The following is a 19,656-nucleotide window of genomic DNA, read 5'->3' on the forward strand; positions in this document are numbered from 1 at the left end:
TAATTTATTTTTTCTAAGATCACTATTAGGCGAAAAATCCAATTGGTATTTACCATGGAGTGCTCTGAAGTGCCTTTCTAAATTTCCTGTTTTGGGTATAGCCACGGAAGCATTGCAAATCAAATAACATTTTTCTTTTATCATTACAAAAAAGTATTCTAGTTCCCACCCTTGATGAAAATGATACGTTTTACTCTTTTTCGTAGTATTCATTTGAAATCAAAGGCTTTTAAATTAACGTATAAGCACTGTCCAGTTATTAATATTAAGTAAGCTAAAAAAGAATTCGACATATATGCTATGCTCTCCTCAACATAACTGCGTGAATTTTCACTAGACAAGCCTAGCGGCTGCGCGGCAACATGAGAGGTCATGTGGTTCAACGGATTTGTAATAAGCATATGCAATGGGGCGCATAATAATAATAATAACATTTAGATTTTGACTAATCTATTTTTTATATATATTTAAAATTCGTCGTAATCGACCGAAATTAAAGCCACGATCACCTTGTTGGCCACCCCGATATACCATAGGCTTCTCTACCACCTGATAATTTATATGCATCCCATACATTTTTCTTCTCTGCCATATGTCTCAATAGTTCAGCTGACATCCATTTAGGGCCTTGAACAGTATTTCTTCACTGGTATGAACTAGGGCTTACAATACTGGGATCCCGAATACCGGTAATTTTTTTTCCGGTATTCAAATACCGGTTTTTCGGTACTAATTTTTTTAAAAAAAGTTTATAATTTAATCACATAAAGGTTATAAAATCGCCTTTATTGATTATGACATCGTTATCTCTACTAGCAAATGTTCGATAAATCGATAGGACACCATACAACATTGCAACCTGTCACCAATTCTCGGACAACTTCATGTCTGACCGTAACTCCCAAGTCCCATTCCTCCACTACTGACTTTAGTTCAACTCCACCAACTGTATAAGTTATTTTGGGGTTGCTGTTCCCCAGGTGTAAGACCTTGCATTTTGCTGAATTAAAGCATACAGCTGCCACTTTTCTGACCATTCCGGAAATCTATCTAGGTCACTCTGAAGAAGCTCTGCTTGGCAGCGATCATTAACTACTCTACTGATCTTTACATCATCTGCATCACACCCTATATCCCTTCATAGATGTCATTTAAGATAATAAAAAACAACAGTGGTCCCAAACATTTAAGACAAACATTATCTACTACAGTGCATAATTTTTCTCTTGGAAATGAAAGATATCTTATTGAAAATCAAAATGCCTTCTCAGCTCTACAGGAATTTGCTACACAGGTTTTCAATAGACAACATGGATTGCTGAGCTGACTTCTATACTTAACAAAGCTACTTTTTTTTTTTTTTTTTATGATAATTATTTTAACATTTTATCTAATTAATTTATTATTATTATTATCTTTTATTTATTTATTATTATTTTTTTCTTTATTTTATTTATTTTTTTAAAACGTAATAATATTTTGTCCATTAATTTTTTTTTTTTTTTTTTTTTTTTGCTAGCCCCTTAGGGGACAGGATTCGCTGGTCTCCAGTTTATTAGAGACGGAATTTTAAACTGCTTGTACCCAGATTTGGGCTTCCTGGGTACGGGAACTGCTGGCATCCATTGCTATTACACTTTCTGCAGTGGATGCAGGATTCTTTTTGGTAATCACCACCATACCTGATTAAAGGAGATTGCTGCACTCATAAGACTTGCACTTATTCCTATGGGTGCTTGAAATATCACATTTAGTTTAGTACATGTATAGTTGGGCCCGCCTCCTCATGGTGTGGATGGGTACTGGGAAGCAGCCTTCCTAGTAATTGCTGCTTTCTGGTAGAAAAGCAGTCAGAAACAGCTAAACAACACACACACACACACACTATGCAAACATAACACTACACTCATTTCTGGCCATTGTCTTGTATATCATTACAGAGAACCATGGCGGAGATAAACTAACATTTAGGGACTGCCTTGCATAAGACACAAGACATGTCCACTTGTCCACACAATAGTCATTCCAATACTGATCCTTGGGGAATCCTGCTTCTTACATTAACTCAATCTGAGGAATAACCATTTATCACAACCCCCTGTCTAGTGCCCTCAAGCCATCGTACTATCTATCTAAGGATTTTTCCTATGATTCCAGCCTGCTCCAACTTATAAAGTAACCACTTATGTGGGACTGAGTCAAATGCTTTGCTGATATCTAAATAAAGAATGTCGAAATTATTCTCTAAATCCAGCTGACGAATGACCGTCAAAATGCCGACTGGACTAGCTGGGTGGGTAAAGTGCCTGCCTGGCAACCTAAAGGTTGTGGGTCTAATCCTGCCTTAGGCTTGGATCAGAGTAGAAAATGCAAAAACTTTGGGAGGTGCAATATGGCCACAGAAGCCAATGAGCCAACAACTAACAAAAAAAAAAAGAGACCAACAAAATGGCTCACCAGATTTGTTAAACATTATTTTCCCTTTACAAAACCATGATGTGTATCCTACAGAATTCCATTTCCATCTAAATGATCCTGAATTCCACCCTTGATCATTGCCTCCATGATTTTCCCTATTACTGAAGTTAGACTGTCCGGTTGGTAATTTCCTATTACACTCCTAGAACCGCCTTTATGTTCCAATTAACACCAATCCAACAGAATCTCTCCTGAGTCCAGTGATGCTCTCATAACTAGCCTTAATGGTTCAATGCACTCATTTGCCACCACCTTTTCAGATTATAGGGTATATGCCATCAACCACAGGAGCCTTACTTGCCAGTGGGCGCAAAAGTTTTCTCATTAAATCAACATGTGAAATTTGAACATCATTAATTACATTTTTTTTTTCAATTTCACTCCCATAATTTCTCATTGACGTGAAGGGTTTTTCTTCTGTAAATATCGATGCAAAGTAACTGTCGAGTTCATCTGCAACATCAGTTGAGGTATCTAATACTATCCCACACAATTACATATGCGTCTGACCTGATTTATCCTTCTCTTCTTTGCATTTATATATGTGAAGAATTCCTTAACTGCACTCTTCGCTCTCTTCTTTATTCCTTATCCTGGCTCTTTGCTCTCTTCTTTATTCCTTATCCTGACTCTTTGCTCTCTCTTCAGACTCAGTAAAGATCCTATAGTGAAAATTATACTTCGCTGAATAAAACGTCTTTCTCCTTCAAAAAATGAACATAATTCAACCATGGAAGACCGACATGGAACAGAACATCAGTGTTCCGCAATTCTTTCCAAAATAAGAAATTGCCTGACTCCAATGAGATTTTAAAAGACGAACTTGAGTCGGAAGTTAATGAAATAATTTTAACTATTTTTGCTAAAAAAGTTCAAAGCCTAGAAAATATGGTTTATGATTATCTCAGTACAATAGTACCAAACTAGAATCCGAAAGGGCATTATCTGCTACTAATCAAATATATATCAAAATTATATCCATTTTAAACGATCATACTATTGATTGTTTATGTTTCTTAAGAGCTCTATTTATTCAGACAGGTAGTGTGGATGCTTAAACATAACTAAACTTTGCAGTAACAATATGTATTTTTTTGTGTTTAGAATAACTATATTAGCATTAGCATTAGTAGAGGCATATGATGCAAGAAAGCAAGCTTATTCAGCATCAGCCAAAAAAAAAAAAAAAAAAAAAAAAACACACACCACTCCCATTTCACCCCTCCGTTTCGTTCGAAATACCTGTCCAGTTGAGCTTTAAATTTGTTTAGGCTATCAACCTCAACAACAAGTGATGGAAGTCGGTTCCACCAACCAACCACCCGCTGGCCAAAGGCAAATTTCCGCACATCTATCCGACATCCATCCTTCCTCAATTTGAATTTATGCCCTCTGAGGTGATTATTCTGAGCAAGATGAAGAATCCCATTGGCATTGAGCATGCTCAAACCATTCAAAGCCTTATACACCTCTATCAGATCACCTCGCCGGTGCCTAGTCTCCAGACTCTGTAATTTGCAAAACTTAAGCCTTTCTTCGTAAGAGCAACCCTTTGTTCCATTCACTAATCTTGTTGCCCTTCTCTGTACCCGTTCCAGCAGCTCTACATCCTTCTTGAAATGAGGCCTCCAGACATGTATACAGTACTCAAGATGTGGCCTAACCATTGCCTTATACAAGGGAATAATCACCTCCTTATCCCTGCTAGAAAAATTCCTGTATATCATTGACAAGACACCATGAGCTACTCTTGCAGCTCGTCTGCACTGCTCAGAGAACTTCATATCTGCCTGCACAATTACCCCCAGGTCCTTTTCATTCTCCACCACTGTCAGTGTAGTACCGCAGAGTTGATACATTGCTCTGGGGTTACTGTTTCCCATATGTAGTACTTTACATTTGTCAATGTTAAACTTCATTTGCCACCTCTCAGCCCATCTGTTCAACCTTTCCAGATCCTGTTGCAGCAGCATAGCGTCAGTAGTGTCCTTAACAACCCTGTCAACCTTTGTATCATCTGCAAACTTGGACATTAAACTTGATATCCTATCATCAATATCATTCATAAACACCGAAAACAACAACGGACCCAACACTGAACCCTGAATAACTCCACTAATAACATTAGTCCACGTTGAGCAGTGTCCATTGATTACCACTCTCTGTCTTCTGCCACTCAACCATCCCCTTATCCATAGCAGCAATTTGCCTCCAATGCCACACTGCTCCAATTTGTGCAGCAGTCTTCCATGTGCAACAGTATCAAAAGCCTTTCTAAGATCCAAATATATAATATCAAAGTTATTCCCTGCATCCAGTTCTTTTGTGACTACATCATAGTATCCAATCAAATTGGTCAGGCAAGACCTGCCCTTAACAAAACCATGCTGCGTCTGAGCTATAACTGAATTCTTGTCTAGATGATCCTGCAGTGCTTCTTTAACCAGTGCCTCCATTAATTTACCTGGAACAGAAGTTAAACTAACAGGTCTATAATTACTTGTGTCAGCCATTGATCCTCCTTTGTGAATTGGGGTTACATTTGCACATCTCCAGTCTATGGGTACCTCCCCTGAGTCCAAAGAAGCTCTCATAATTATGGCTAGGGGTTTGCTTACTTCCTTTGCTGCCTCCTTTAATATAACTGGATAGATCCCATCCACCCCAGGTGCCTTTTTTATGTTTATCCTCAACAATCTCTCCTCCTCTCAGTTATTACAAAATCATCCAGCTTACTGCCAATGTTTACTTTACCTACATCATTCTCCTTCCTGAATAACTCCTCATGCGTGAATGTAGATGCAAAATACTCGTTTAGATTGTTAGCCACCTGAGCAGGATCCTCAACTGTTGAACCATCAATATCCAGTGGACCAATCTGATTCATCCCTTTCCTTCTTGAGTTTAAATATGTAAAGAACTCTTTTCTGTTTTTCTTTGCATCCTTTGCCAAGGATTTTTCGTAGTTTGCCTTTGCCTGCCTAATCTCCTTTGTGACTTGGTTACAGACCAACTTATATCTATCATAGGCTTCCATGTCACCCATTAATTTGTATGTATTCCATGCATTTTTCTTCTCTGCCACATGTCTCATTAGTTCATCTGACAACCATTTAGGCCTAAACCTCGAACAATATTTCTTAGTTGGTATGTAAAGCCTAGTAGCCTCCAATATTAGTTCCTTGAATGCTTCCCATTTTGAGTTTGCTGTTGGTAACGTCATCAGTTGGTCCCACTGTATAGAATTTAAATACTGTCTCAGTCCATCATAGTCGCCTTTACGAAAACAAAAACCCTTCCCTTTACCTCTGATGGTAGTTACCTCCTTGAGTAAATCCCACTTCAACACACTAATATTTTTAATGATTTGTTTAATTATACTTATTTCAATATTTATTATTGAAATAAATATTTATTTAAAACTTGAATTCAAGTAATTACAGTACTTGTTTTTTCCTTACTTTATTTCACCTAACCGTCATCAAAATTTATTGAGAAAAATGTTTGTTTTTGGAATACCGGTATCCTGGTTTCATAAATTAAAAATACCGCAATACCAGTGTTAAGATTTTGACTGGTATTGTAAGCCCTAGTATGAACAGCCTAGTAGCTTCTATGATTACCTCCCTGAATGCTTTCCATTTATAATTTGCTATTGGTAATATCATCAGCTGGTCCCGCTGCGTAGAATTTAAAAACTGTGTGAGACCACTGTAGTCATCTTTATGAAAGCAAAAGCCTGTTTTTTTCTTCTTTTGTAAGTAGCCAGTGAGTGTTCCTTGAGCTGAAACAATGCACAAATCTCTGCAGAATAAAATAAATAAAATGTATACACATAAGGCAATTATTTTAAAAGAATATAATGAATAGTATGTTATCAAGGGCACAGAAATCCAATAAATAATTGAATTTGTGTAATATAGTACACCTGGTATTCCCTAATTTCTTCAAAATTACTTCAAGCATCATTACTTACTGTAATACCAGGATCCCTACTAAAAGGGCGAGCAGTTATGCTCTCAGTAAATCCGAAGTATCTCTATAATATGCTTTTTCTTGCTAAATCTAAATTTTATACTTCAAAATCTATTAGAGTAATTCAAGGGAAATTGAGGTACTGTTGCTGAGCCTTTCCTTTTCACTACATAATTATTTTTCACTAGCAAATAAACCTATAAGAAAATTATTAGTTGGCACTCACTTTCATTATTTTTGATTCACTGCTGTCTGTCAGACTAGTTGTCATTCTGCCAGTTTGCTGCTAAATTTAACATAGATTGCATCTATAATTTTAGAGTATTTGGATCTATAATTTGAGTATTTGAACCTAGACTAACTGGCAAAGAGCAAACAGAAACAGATAGCCTTAGCCAATTATTGACAGGATGTATTGAGTTGGTGCTAACCCTTGTCAGCGTACCATTCAATGTATCCTTTTATCAGTAATTTACTTCATCATCATTTTATTATTACTATATTATTTTATTATAAATTATATGTTTAATTATAGAGTATAACAGTGAAGCCCAACTTAGGTTACTTAATAACTTGGCCTCATGGCTCTATAGGTATACTTTTACTCTGAATACCTATATTCTATGTTCTTATTAAATTTCATTTGATTCCCTCAGTATACGGTTCAATAAATACTGTAATATATGTTTTACAGACTGATGTAATGTTTAATCAATATTTTGATGGCATTAATCTGATCTGAAATTTTTTCTAATTATCTTATTTTTTCTACATTTTTATTACTTATTTCATATGTTTATATATATATAGGGTGCACAATACACAGTGTGCTAATTAAATGATGAGACTGACGCTACTACAAAAAAAAAAGAATAACACTAACAGCAAAGTAAGGTTATATATTTTTGAAGTAACACCTCCGATGTGTACACACTGTTTACATCTTTTATACAAAAGATGGAGCTTCTGGTACTGCTTCCAGCTGGTCGGTCACTGCAGCCTGGATGTCCTCTGTCATCCCATATCACATTCCTCTCATGGCTGTTTTGATTTTGGGAAACAAAAAGTAATCTGCAGGAGCCAAATCTGAAGAATATGGGGGGTGTTCAATGACTGGAATCAATTTTTTTTGCAAAAAATTGCTTTATGTTGACGGCAGAATGTGTGGGTGCATTGTCATGCAACAACAACAACCAATTTTTGGAGTTGAACATTTTGCATCTCACCCGACAAATTTAATCCCACAACCTCTTCAACACCTCCTTATAGAACTTTTTCACAACTGTTGTCCCTTGAGGCACAAATTCTTGATGCCTTTGATATTGAAGATGATCAATGTGGCTTTCACTCATGATTTTTCTGACTGGGAGAGGACGGCAAACCCCATTCTGAACTCTGACATTTTGTCTCGGGATCATATTGAAATACCCAACTCTCATCACCAGTAATGATTCTGCTCAGAAATGTTGGGTTGTTGTCAACACACGGCATCAAATTGATGCAACACTCGACTCTTTTTTCTCGTTGCTTGAAACTCAACGAATGCGGTACAAAATGGGAACAAATTTTTCTCTTGCCCAGATCTTCTTTTTGAATTTCTGATACAGATTCCTTATTGCTACCGATCATCTCAGCAAGCAACCTCGTTGAAATTGATCTGTCTTCAGTCAATTTTTCTAACCTTTGTGACAATCTTCGTGAGGCAACAAGAGGGAGCAATACTCTTGATCTGATTATCAGTAGTGATTCTTCATGCATTAAGAATCTGCAGATAAATGAACCACTAGGTGGCAGTGATCACAGTGTGTTGAAGTGGGATTTACTCAAGGAGGTAACTACCATCAGAGGTAAAGGGAAGGGTTATTGCTTTCGTAAAGGCGACTATGGTGGTCTGAGACAGTATTTAAATTCTATACAGTGGGACCAACTGATGATGTTACCAACAGCAAACTCAAAATGGGAGGCATTCAAGGAACTAATCTTGGAAGCTACCAGGCTTTACATACCAACTAAGAAATATTGTTCAAGGTTTAGGCCTAAATGGTTGTCAGATGAACTAATGAGACATGTGGCAGAGAAGAAAAATGCATGGAATACATACAAATTAATGGGCGACATGGAAGCCTATGATAGATATAAGTTGGTCTGTAACCAAGTCACAAAGGAGATTAGGCAGGCAAAGGCAGATTACGAAAAATCTTTGGCAAAGGATGCAAAGAAAAACAGAGAAGAGTTCTTTACTTATTTAAACTCAAGAAGGAAAGGGATGAATCAGATTGGTCCACTGGATATTGATGGTTCAACAGTTGAGGATCCTGCTCAGGTGGCTAACAATCTAAATGAGTATTTTGCATCTACATTCACGCATGAGGAGTTATTCAGGAAGGAGAATGACGTAGGTAAAGTAGACATTGGCAGTGAGCTAGATGATTTTGTAATAACTGAGAGGAAAGTGGAGGAGAGATTGTTGAGGATAAACATAAAAAAGGCACCTGGGGTGGATGGGATCTATCCAGTTATATTAAAGGAGGCAGCAAAGGAAGTAAGCAAACCCCTAGCCATAATTATGAGAGCTTCTTTGGACTCAGGGGAGGTACCCATAGACTGGAGATGTGCAAATGTAACCCCAATTCACAAAGGAGGATCAAAGGCTGACACAAGTAATTATAGACCTGTTAGTTTAACTTCTGTTCCAGGAAAATTAATGGAGGCACTGGTTAAAGAAGCACTGCAGGATCATCTAGACAAGAATTCAGTTATAGCTCAGACGCAGCATGGTTTTGTTAAGGGCAGGTCTTGCCTGACCAATTTGATTGGATACTATGATGTAGTCATAACAGAACTGGATGCAGGGAATAACTTTGATATTATATATTTGGATCTTAGAAAGGCTTTTGATACTGTTGCACATGGAAGACTGCTGCACAAATTGGAGCAGTGTGGCATTGGAGGCAAATTGCTGCTATGGATAAAGGGATGGTTGAGTGGCAGAAGACAGAGAGTGGTAATCAATGGACACTGCTCAACGTGGACTAATGTTATTAGTGGAGTTCCTCAGGGTTCAGTGTTGGGTCCGTTGTTGTTTTCGGTGTTTATGAATGATATTGATGATGGGATATCAAGTTTAATGTCCAAATTTGCAGATGATACAAAGGTTGGCAGGGTTGTTAAGGACACCACTGACGCTATGCTGCTGCAACAGGATCTGGAAAGGTTGAACAGATGGGCTGAGAGGTGGCAAATGAAGTTTAACATTGACAAATGTAAAGTACTACATATGGGAAACAGTAACCCCAGAGCAACGTATGAACTCTGCAGTACTACACTGACAGTGGTGGAGAATGAAAAGGACCAGGGGGTAATTGTGCAGGCTGATATGAAGTTCTCTGAGCAGTGCAGACGAGCTGCAAGAGTAGCTCATGGTGTTGTGTCAATGATATACAGGAATTTTTCTAGCAGGGATAAGGAGGTGATTATCCCCTTGTATAAGGCAATGGTTAGGCCACATCTTGAGTACTGTATACATGTCTGGAGGCCTCATTTCAAGAAGGATGTAGAGCTGCTGGAACGGGTACAGAGAAGGGCAACAAGATTAGTTGATGGAACAAAGGGTTGCTCTTATGAAGAAAGGCTTAAGTTTTGCAAATTACAGAGTCTGGAGACTAGGCACCGGCGAGGTGATCTGATAGAGGTGTATAAGGCTTTGAATGGTTTGAGCATGCTCAATGCTAATGGGATTCTTCCTCTTGCTCAGAATAATCACCTCAGAGGGCATAAATTCAAATTGAGGAAGGACGGATGTTGGATAGATGTGCGGAAATTTGCCTTTGGCCAGCGGGTGGTTGGTTGGTGGAACCGACTTCCATCATTTGTTGTTGAAGTTGATAGCCTAAACAAATTTAAGGCTCAACTGGACAGGTATTTCGAACGAACGGAGGGGTGAAATGGGAGTGGTGTGTTTTTTTTTTTGGCTGATGCTGAATAAACTTGCTTTCTTGCATCATATGCCTCTACTAATGCTAATGCTAATCTCCGGTGTTCGAACAGAGATTGGTCAGCTAGGTCAGGGCCATCCTCTAATGACTCATGTCCTTTACAAAAATGAGAAATCCATTTAAACACCATTGGCCGAGACAAACATTCATCAGCATAAACTTTTTTTAAATCGTCAAAATTTTCTGTAGCACTTTTTCTCAATTTACAATAAAATTTGATAACTGCTGTTTGCTCCATTTTCAATTTTCTGATGACATGCACAAAACTACTATTACTCTTCCCATCCTAAATAACTAACCACTGACCACACAAGTTTCAACTTGCGCTCATTTAAAAGAGCACACGTTAGCAGATCTAATCATGTACTATTTTGGCTTCTTACATTAATACTAAATGCAGAATGCATGCAGTCTTGTTATTTATTTGGTGCACTGTGTATGTCAGGTTACCAAGAAATATAGAGATCCACATCTTTCTTAAAATGAGGCTTCCATTGTTGTATACGGAATGCTCAAGGTGCAGCCTTATACAATGAGATAATCACCTCTTTCACCCTACTGGCAAAATTCCTGTTGTTTATCGTTAACAGAACCCAATGAGCTGTCATAGTAGCCTGTCTGCACTGCTCAGAGAACTTAGTCAGACTACCTTACTTCCAATGCACAGCAATATAGAGCAAGGAAAAAGTGAAGCCAAAACCAAAATTCTATGGGAAAATTATACACGAGCAAGCATTCAGTGCCTTTTGTATACCAGCATGTATTCTTTACAGATTTTTTTTTATGGTGATATTTCTCAAGTTGAAAAAATAATTGGTTGCAAATTAAAATGGAAGACAATACCAGAGACAGAGCCATGCTGACATAATTCTAAATATTTTAATATTTAAATTTAAGTGGAGATATTAAACTGGGTTCAATAGCTTGACTGTATTTAGTGAAATAACTGGCTACTAATGAATCTATAAGGGAGAATGCTGGAAGAATAATCTGTATATATATATATATATATATAAAAATTCAATATTCATTGCATAACTACTGTTCTCACTTTCCCTTCTAATATAATCGATATAATTTTTGCAGGTTAATCTGGGCTGTCATTTGCAATTGCTATTTCTATTATTTCTTTACATGAAGAACAGATTCATTGAATGCTATCTGCACTTTTTCAGAATGAATGGGACCTACCACTTTGTTGTTCTAACATACTGGGATATTAAAAAGATGGTCTCTGTAAAGATTACTGTATATTATATTTTTCTTTCTTTTTTTATCTTTTTTCCCCCATTATCTTGGAGAATAAAGGGAAAAAATATCAATATATATCAATAATTACTGTAATATATATAAATTCACTAGTTAGTGCCATGACAGGTAAACATGTTTATGAAAGATGGTCTACTTTTTCTGTAAAAATTTATTTTAAAAAGTTACCAACTTTACATACAATTTATACAATTGTATACATCTAACATACCTATAGTTGTATATAATGTTTTTATCATAGTCTTGCATGCCAACAAATGAAAGTGCAAACCTTTCTGTTAAACAACCCATACTGCACTCTCACAACACTCAAGTACCTTATACTAATTATAAGCCTGTTATTCAAGGTCTGTTTTACGAGGGGCATTCAAAAAATAAGTTACACCTGCCACTATCTCTTGGTATAATTGTGCAACAAATGTGGCACCTGCTTGGAATGGAGTTCATATGCCCTCTGGTAGGTGAGTTTCGTTGACTTAGTGGTAATAGTTGTGTAGGATCAAGTGTTCATAATGGCAGATCAGCTAGAGTGTTACTCCAAATTCGAAGTACGCAGAACAGTATCACTTTTGTGGGCGGAATGTTTGAATTGTTCAGAGATTTATCGTGAAATAACGGCGGTGTATGGGGAAAATGTAATGTCGCGTCCAGCCATAGTGAAGTGGTGCCAGCAGTTTGAAAGTGGTCGCACAGATTTAAAGGATGCTGATCAAAAAGGAAGGCCATAAATGTCTACCACTGCAGACAATGTGATGCAGGTTGACGAAATGATTCGCAATAATCTAAGACTTTCAGCCGCAGAAATGGCAAACGAGTTGGATATTTCGATAGGCAGTGTTCATTCCATCATTCGTGAACATCTTGTGTATCGCAATTTGTGTGCATGATGGGTTCCTCGTTCACTGACAGATGAACACAAAGGTCAACGTTTTTTGTCTTCTCTAGCCTTCAATGCTATTCTGTGGAAGGCCATGACTTCTTAGGCTGCATCATCACTGGCAATGAAATGTGGGTTCACCATTTCGCCCCAGAAACAAAGAGAGCATATATGGAATGGAGACACACAACGTTGCCTATGTGGAAGAAATTCAAAGTTGCACCATCAGCAGGAAAGGTCATGGCCACTGTGTTTTTCGACTGTGAAGGAGTTGTTTACACAGAATTTATGGTAAAAGGCACAACAATTAATGCTGTCTCATACTGCTAAACATTATGGTCTTTGCGAACAGCCATGAAAAACAAGAGGCCTGGAAAGTTAAGTAAAGGTGTTGTCCTCATTCAGGACAATGCTATGCCACACAATTCATGCAAAACACGACACTTGCTCCAAAGTTTTGGATGGGAGGTATGGCATCATCAGCCGTACAGTCCCGATCTTTTGCCTTGTGACTATCATATCTTCAGCATGCTGAAAGAACATCTAGGTGGACAACGATTTGCAAACGATGAGCAGGTGCAAACAGCAGTTCGACGGTGGCTGAATGACCAAGGATGGATTTCTATCATCAGGGAATCGAACGTTTAGTCACACATTCCGAGAAGTGTTTATACCAACTTGGTAACCATGTGGAAAAGTAGTGCAAGATATGTGCTTTCTATTGCATAATGTTACATACCTTAATAAATGTCTCTTGGGCTACAATGGTCAAGTGTAACTTATTTTTTGAATTACCCTCATAATAGTTGGGCATAAATGTGACAATGTTTTACCCGATTTAAAGCTGTGGCATTTTGGCTTTCAACAAAATAGTCCTCTGTGAAAATTGGTGTTTTTGTCATTTGCCACTAATCTGGAGAGTGTTTAGCATTATTAATGCAAATTAGGCAAGGAACCAAGCTTATACAGCATCAACCAAAATGAATAAATAAACTAGCCACATCATCTTTCTATCCCCTCTAATAATTTGTCTAATGCTTCCTTAAATTCAAACAACCCACTTTCAAAACATCAGATGGAAGTTTCTTCCAACAGTCAGTTACTGTGTGGGTGAAAACACTTTCACATATCTATCCTGCATGCATCTTTTTTAAGTTTATGTCCCCTTATGTGGTCAGCAACCCAGGGGAACTAATAGTTCCCTATGGATGGATGGTTGACAAGAAGCCACAGGATGTTATTGGTGGCTTCTTGGACCTGCACTGTGATGTTGTCTGCAAACAAAATGAAGCAGGAGCTATCCACTTTATGGTATCAGACATATTCCATGAATTTGAATGTCCTTCCAGACTGTTTATTTTGTTGAGGAATTACTTGTAGATATTCCATCTTTGAATATCATCTGCCACAGTGGATTTTGAGAGGTTCAGACATGTCATGATTTTGTGCACAGAAAGGTTACTGATATGACATCTTACCGATGTGACATCTGGTTATTACCCCAAATTGAATGTCTGTAAGCCATGATACATGCTAGCTTTTAATGTCCTGCTACCACATGGGCAGACCTACAAGATTTATATTAGTATGTGTGAGCCAATACACAATATTATGGAGGGGTGTCTAAATTACACTATATAATCAGTACTTTTGGTTATATAGTGTAACTTTTTCAACACTTTTTAAAATGAACTATAGACAAACAAAATTTGTCCTTGAGTCCTTGGCAGCCCTTGCATTGTTAAGTCTTATACTAACAACAATTATAACTTATAATTTCAAATATTAATCTGTATTTTTCTTAGTAATTCCATCATTCACGAAGAGGAGGAGGGATGGTATCTTAAGACAATAAAAAGTCAATACCGTTTCAGCAATAGCAATCTAATGAATTTTATATAGCCATCTATAGATTCATAACTTTGTTGGACTTTTAGTAAAATTTATTCTTTTCAGATTTGTCATACAGTATGCAGTTACTATACAGAGATATTTAATCTTCTCTAGAAATCATTTAGATAACATAATATCTTTTATATTGCAAGTAGTTGTATTTTTAAAATAAGATATTTAAAGATATTTATTTTGCAAGTATTTAAGAACATTTCTTTCTACAGAGCTCTGGAGGATCTAGTGAGGATTTAAATGACCGTGGTGTATCTCCATCAAGGAGTGATGGTTCTGGTAATCATTGTGTTCCTATAACCAGGCTGGTAGCAAAGAAGCGACCAGCACCTCCACCACCTCCTGTTAAAAATAATCAGAGTGTTCAAAATGGAAACTGTCTACCTCTAAATGTAACAGATGACAGTGAAACAGTTTCTCACTCGCGTCATAGTTCAGACTCAAGTGGCTACCACGAACCCTCTGTTTTTAGTGATTCACCAGAAAGTATGTCACCAGAAACCTCTAGTGGTAGTGGAAGCAGTAGCAGTGTGGAAAGCCCAGTCTACAGACCAACATCAGAGCTGAAGGACATAAAGTGTAATGCACAAGAGTCAAATGATTCTAAGGATAAGCCAACGCTGATTAGTATCACTTCAAACACAGTTATCACAAAAAAACGGCGGGCACCTCCTCCTCCATGCAGTAATGACACAAAGGCTATAGTGTCTGTCACCCATATTCTGCCACCTGTGACTGAAATTCACCAAAACGTATGCTCAAAAACAGAGACAGAAAATGGTCCATATGTGAAAGACAGAATTTTAACAAATGGTAGGCAAGAATTTAAGTTAATCAGCTACTTTTATCCATGTGTTATGCATTCAGGGTTCCCAGATGGTACTTATTTTTACACATAGGTCTTTTATGTCCTTATTTTAAGATATAGTACTTAAAATTTTTTTTTTAAATCTCTCATAAGAAACAAATTTTAAACTTCTGTCATTATATTTTACTAATTGTCATTTAAGTTACTGTTATAAATACCCTCTTTTGCATTGTAGTAATTAGAGTATAGAAATTCTCATCTGTACTTATTTTATTTCAGCAGTGGAAAACTTAGTGGCTGTACAGCATTTTACTCTAATGATGAGGAACATTCTTCTCTGTCTCTTTAATATGTCTTCCCCCTAACAATTGTTTTAAGTTGAGCATTTGTGTGTAGCAGTTAGTGAGATTTCAGTTCTCTTTATCTGGGTGTGGCTGTATAGACCATTGAGTGGTCCAAAAGTTGTTTTAGGATTTTTGAATGGCTTTTTGTTTAGTAGATGACCTGAATCCCAAATTTTTACTAACATACAATATTGTATATTGATATTGTATCTTCTCATTTCAAGATTCATTAAGATTTTGAACATAAAAAAAAAAAAAAAAAAAAATTTTCCCCCCTGTTTATTAGGTCAAGATTGTATTAATAGGTCAAGTTGTTGTTGTTTTTGTTTGATTTTTAGGAGCATTAGCAACTAAGGCCATATTGCTCCGGGATATGCGGTGGTCAGTCCCTGACCTTTCCGCATCCTTCGTATTTGGTGGTGACGGGCTCGAACCCCGGTCTAATCAAGAAGCGTGTGCTGCGCACTGCTGCTCCTTCCCACCTGGCTACGGAGGTGCCCGATAGGTCAAGGATGACCTATTAATACAATCAGAGAAGTTCACAAGATAATAAATTGTTGAAACAGCACCATATTTAGTAGTCCACCATATTTAATAGTACTTAAGGAATTTTTTAAAATCTTTCATAAGAAACAAATTTTAAACTTCTGTCATCATATTTTACTAAATTTTACCGGTAGTGTGCATGTGTAGAACAGAATTTTGCTTCTTCTAGGAGTTATGACTGATGACAATGCCTGCAATTAAAGTTAGAAATTTAAATCCAAGACTATTAGTAGTGATATTCCCAAGCAATATGTGAACGAGCCATAACTTGTACCAATTACTAGGCAATCACCAAGTTTTTGAACTGCCTGCTTACAAAGGATATAACAACTATTTTGAAAAGGTAAAGAAAGGAGTTAGTAAAGCAATAGAATTGGAGGAAATGAAGACAGCTGAAGTGTAAAAAGGGTGTTAAAAAAATAGAAGACAGAATTACAGGTCATGAAATTAAGCTAAAAATGCAAGGAAAGAAGTTCATTTGTGTGCATAAGCTAGTTAACTTTTGGATGAGTCTAATAACAGATTATATATTTAAAAAAAAAACATTGTGGATGAAGGATTTTGACACAATTTATAACAGGAGTTATGAAAGCCACTGGAGAAACCAATGAAAAGAAACCGGCTACTGAGGTGCATAAAAGGAAAGATAGTGATTACTAACAACTTCTAAAAAACAAAAGTCAGACTTGTAAGGAATGAATTATTTGTGTTCCTTTTTATGTATGTAACTAAACTACTTTGTATTATTATACAGTGTAAGCTGCTTATTGTAATCATGGATAATATTATTCATGATTACATAGATAATATTACATGGACTGATTAATGTATATTGATAGAAAAAACATTGTTTACTTTTTTGCCTAATTATGATTTACGTATATGCAGTGGAAGTGACTATGTAACACCCAGATTTTTCCCTGAACTCCAACATGTTGCAGGTCTAGTTACTGCAGTTTCTTTACACATTCTGTATAGTTTCCTGGGTCATTACTCCATGGAAAAAATGTACTGTGTCTGTACTTCTACCTGTATTGATGCAGAGTGGAAATATGTACATAAAAGGTGGAAGTGGGCACACACACACACACACAGAGAGAGAGAGAGAGAGAGAGAGAGAGAGAGAGAGAGAGAGAGAGAGAGAGAGAGCGAGAGATCAAGCAATATAAAATACTTTAATTTGACTCTACGCTATTTTTTCAAGAAACCCATCAATAAAGATGAACTCGTCATAAACACTTCTGGAAATCCATATAAACCATTAAAAACAAATGCAGAAAATATTAAAATCAAGAATCCAAAAAGGGTTATGTGGCTGTTAATCCTTTTTTAGATTCTTGATTTTAATATTTTCTGCATTTGTTTTTAACAGTTTTATGGATTTCCAGAAGTGTTTATGACGGGTTCATCTTTGATGGCTTTCTTGAAAAAATAGCGTAGAGTCAAATTAAAGTATTTTATATTGCTTGCACTCTCTGTCCACTTCCACCTTTTATGTACATATTTCCACTGTGCATCAATAAAATGCTGAAAAACTGCATCCTTGTTTCTTTAGTTATTTTTATCACTTAAGCTGTGTCTTGAAGTGATCACAATTTGCACTGTCCACTGTATTAATTAATGAAACATTGAAAGTTGTGGCCATACTTAATCCAGTCTGAATTCAATTTTCACATTAATTGTTGTCAATCGTCATCTTTTTTGATACAACACTAAGAAAATTGAAATTATTCTGCTTAACTGGCCTTCGGTAAGGCCAGTTAAGTTATCTGTTTGGGATGTGAAAAATAATTCCTCCCATATTTGGTCCCTTTTCCCCCCTAAATTTTTGTTTTGAAACATTTGGGAGCTCTGTGCATTTTGCTGTTACACTGAATTATATTGTATGAAAACTTTTATAAAGCTGTTTTTTTTAACAAATTTTTTGTAAGCCTTAAGCTAGGCACGAAGCAAGAAAGTATAGTAGAAGCCCAACTATCGTGGCATTCATCCATCCAGAATGCTCATGAAACTGGCATGCATTAAAATTCATATATTAAAAAAGGATATTTGTGCTTTCCAGTTTTTTCCATTTCAACACCAGGGTGCCTGCACACCCACCGAAGAGGAGCCAGTCAACGTCTGGGTTGTGGTATCTGCTGAGAATAAGTAACAATAGTCTTTTCCTATGGTGAAGAGTTACTTATTCAAGGTAGTGCAATATCAAGGCAACTCATTGTGAAGGTATTTACAATATGAGATATACATAATGATGCCAATCTTATAACTATTTAGTAGTTAGCTGCAAGCAGATCTGATGCATTTGCACTAACTTGTAAGCATGAGTATAGTATATACCTTAGTGTGACCAAGGAATTTAACTTCACACTGGCATTTCAATATACAGAATGAGAACTCATAAGAGTAATGCCAATTCGATGAACATCCTGTTATAGTGTAGGCATGTAATGTTCATCTGACTAGCACTTACTAATTCCCATATATGCCAGATAATTGTATTTATGCTATGCCATGCTTCTTGTTATAATTATTCTTTGTTTTTCATGTTTTTATTTAGGAATTTATTGTTTAATGTGTATGCTCTTACACAGTATAATCTATACAATACATATTAAGAAAAGTGTGTTTTGTATATTCTTGCATCACTGTAAATGAAAAGTCAGATCAACACCAAATATTCAGAATCTGTTCTGTTGGTCTTTGGGAATGTTTTAGGCTAAATTCTGATTCTGTAGTTCTCATCTATATATTAATAGTGACTCCAGTCTGTTTCAGAATATTAGGACTTATTCAGAATGTTCTTAGTGATTTTTCCCCCAAATTTCATATTGATAGATTACCTGGTTCTCCTGTATGCTTATTTTTCCTTAAGAAGTAGTGCTACTACATAAATGCTACTTCATGGCTACTAATCACTACTACTTCATGGCAAACACTCTCTTAATATGCTATAGGTGCTTTTAATCCCTGTGTACTTATTCAATTATCATATAACTGAATCATTTCAGCAGTTGATGTTGGCAAAAATGTTATGGAAAAAATGACAGTCGTCTATGTGTTCATCGCCATTACTGTCAGTCTAATTGTCTTTTGTTATCACAAATTTTGTTGGGGTGTCTTTAATCTGTTATTTAATTTATTTTACTTATTTATTTTTTCAATGTTATTATAATTACTGTTTATAATTTAAATCTGTTGTTTTTGTTATAGAAAATAGCATCAAACTTCCAGAAGAATGTACAAGTTAATATTTTATATTTGCATTTCTGGCCTTTGGAATTTTATTTGCGTATTCATTGTTGTTAAATTTAAGGGTTTGTTTCTTTTCCTGAAGTAATTTATTGGTAATTTATTCAAAGCATTTATCAATGTAATCTACCAGTGAGCTACCAAGATATTTTGTGACCAGTAGCAACTATTGATGTCTTGTTGAGGCAGCCTCCAAGAAAGCTCAGAGCA

At 36.4% G+C, this 19,656-nt stretch overlaps 1 protein-coding gene across 4 annotated transcripts in view; it reads left to right on the forward strand.

The window, feature by feature from the left end:
- Positions 1–19,656, forward strand: part of LOC150090966 (uncharacterized) — a 308,945-nt gene that overhangs the window by 240,085 nt on the left and 49,204 nt on the right. For all 4 annotated transcript variants that reach the window (XM_090373647.1, XM_090373641.1, XM_090373632.1 and 1 more), the window contains exon 6: positions 14,712–15,312. In XM_090373647.1, the coding sequence (XP_090229773.1) occupies positions 14,712–15,312 (601 nt within the window). The remainder of the gene's footprint in view (positions 1–14,711; positions 15,313–19,656) is intronic.

Source organism: Mastigoproctus giganteus, chromosome 1, assembly GCF_048544385.1.
Source record: "Mastigoproctus giganteus isolate SK-2022 chromosome 1, ASM4854438v1, whole genome shotgun sequence".
Lineage (NCBI taxonomy): Eukaryota > Metazoa > Arthropoda > Arachnida > Uropygi > Thelyphonidae > Mastigoproctus > Mastigoproctus giganteus.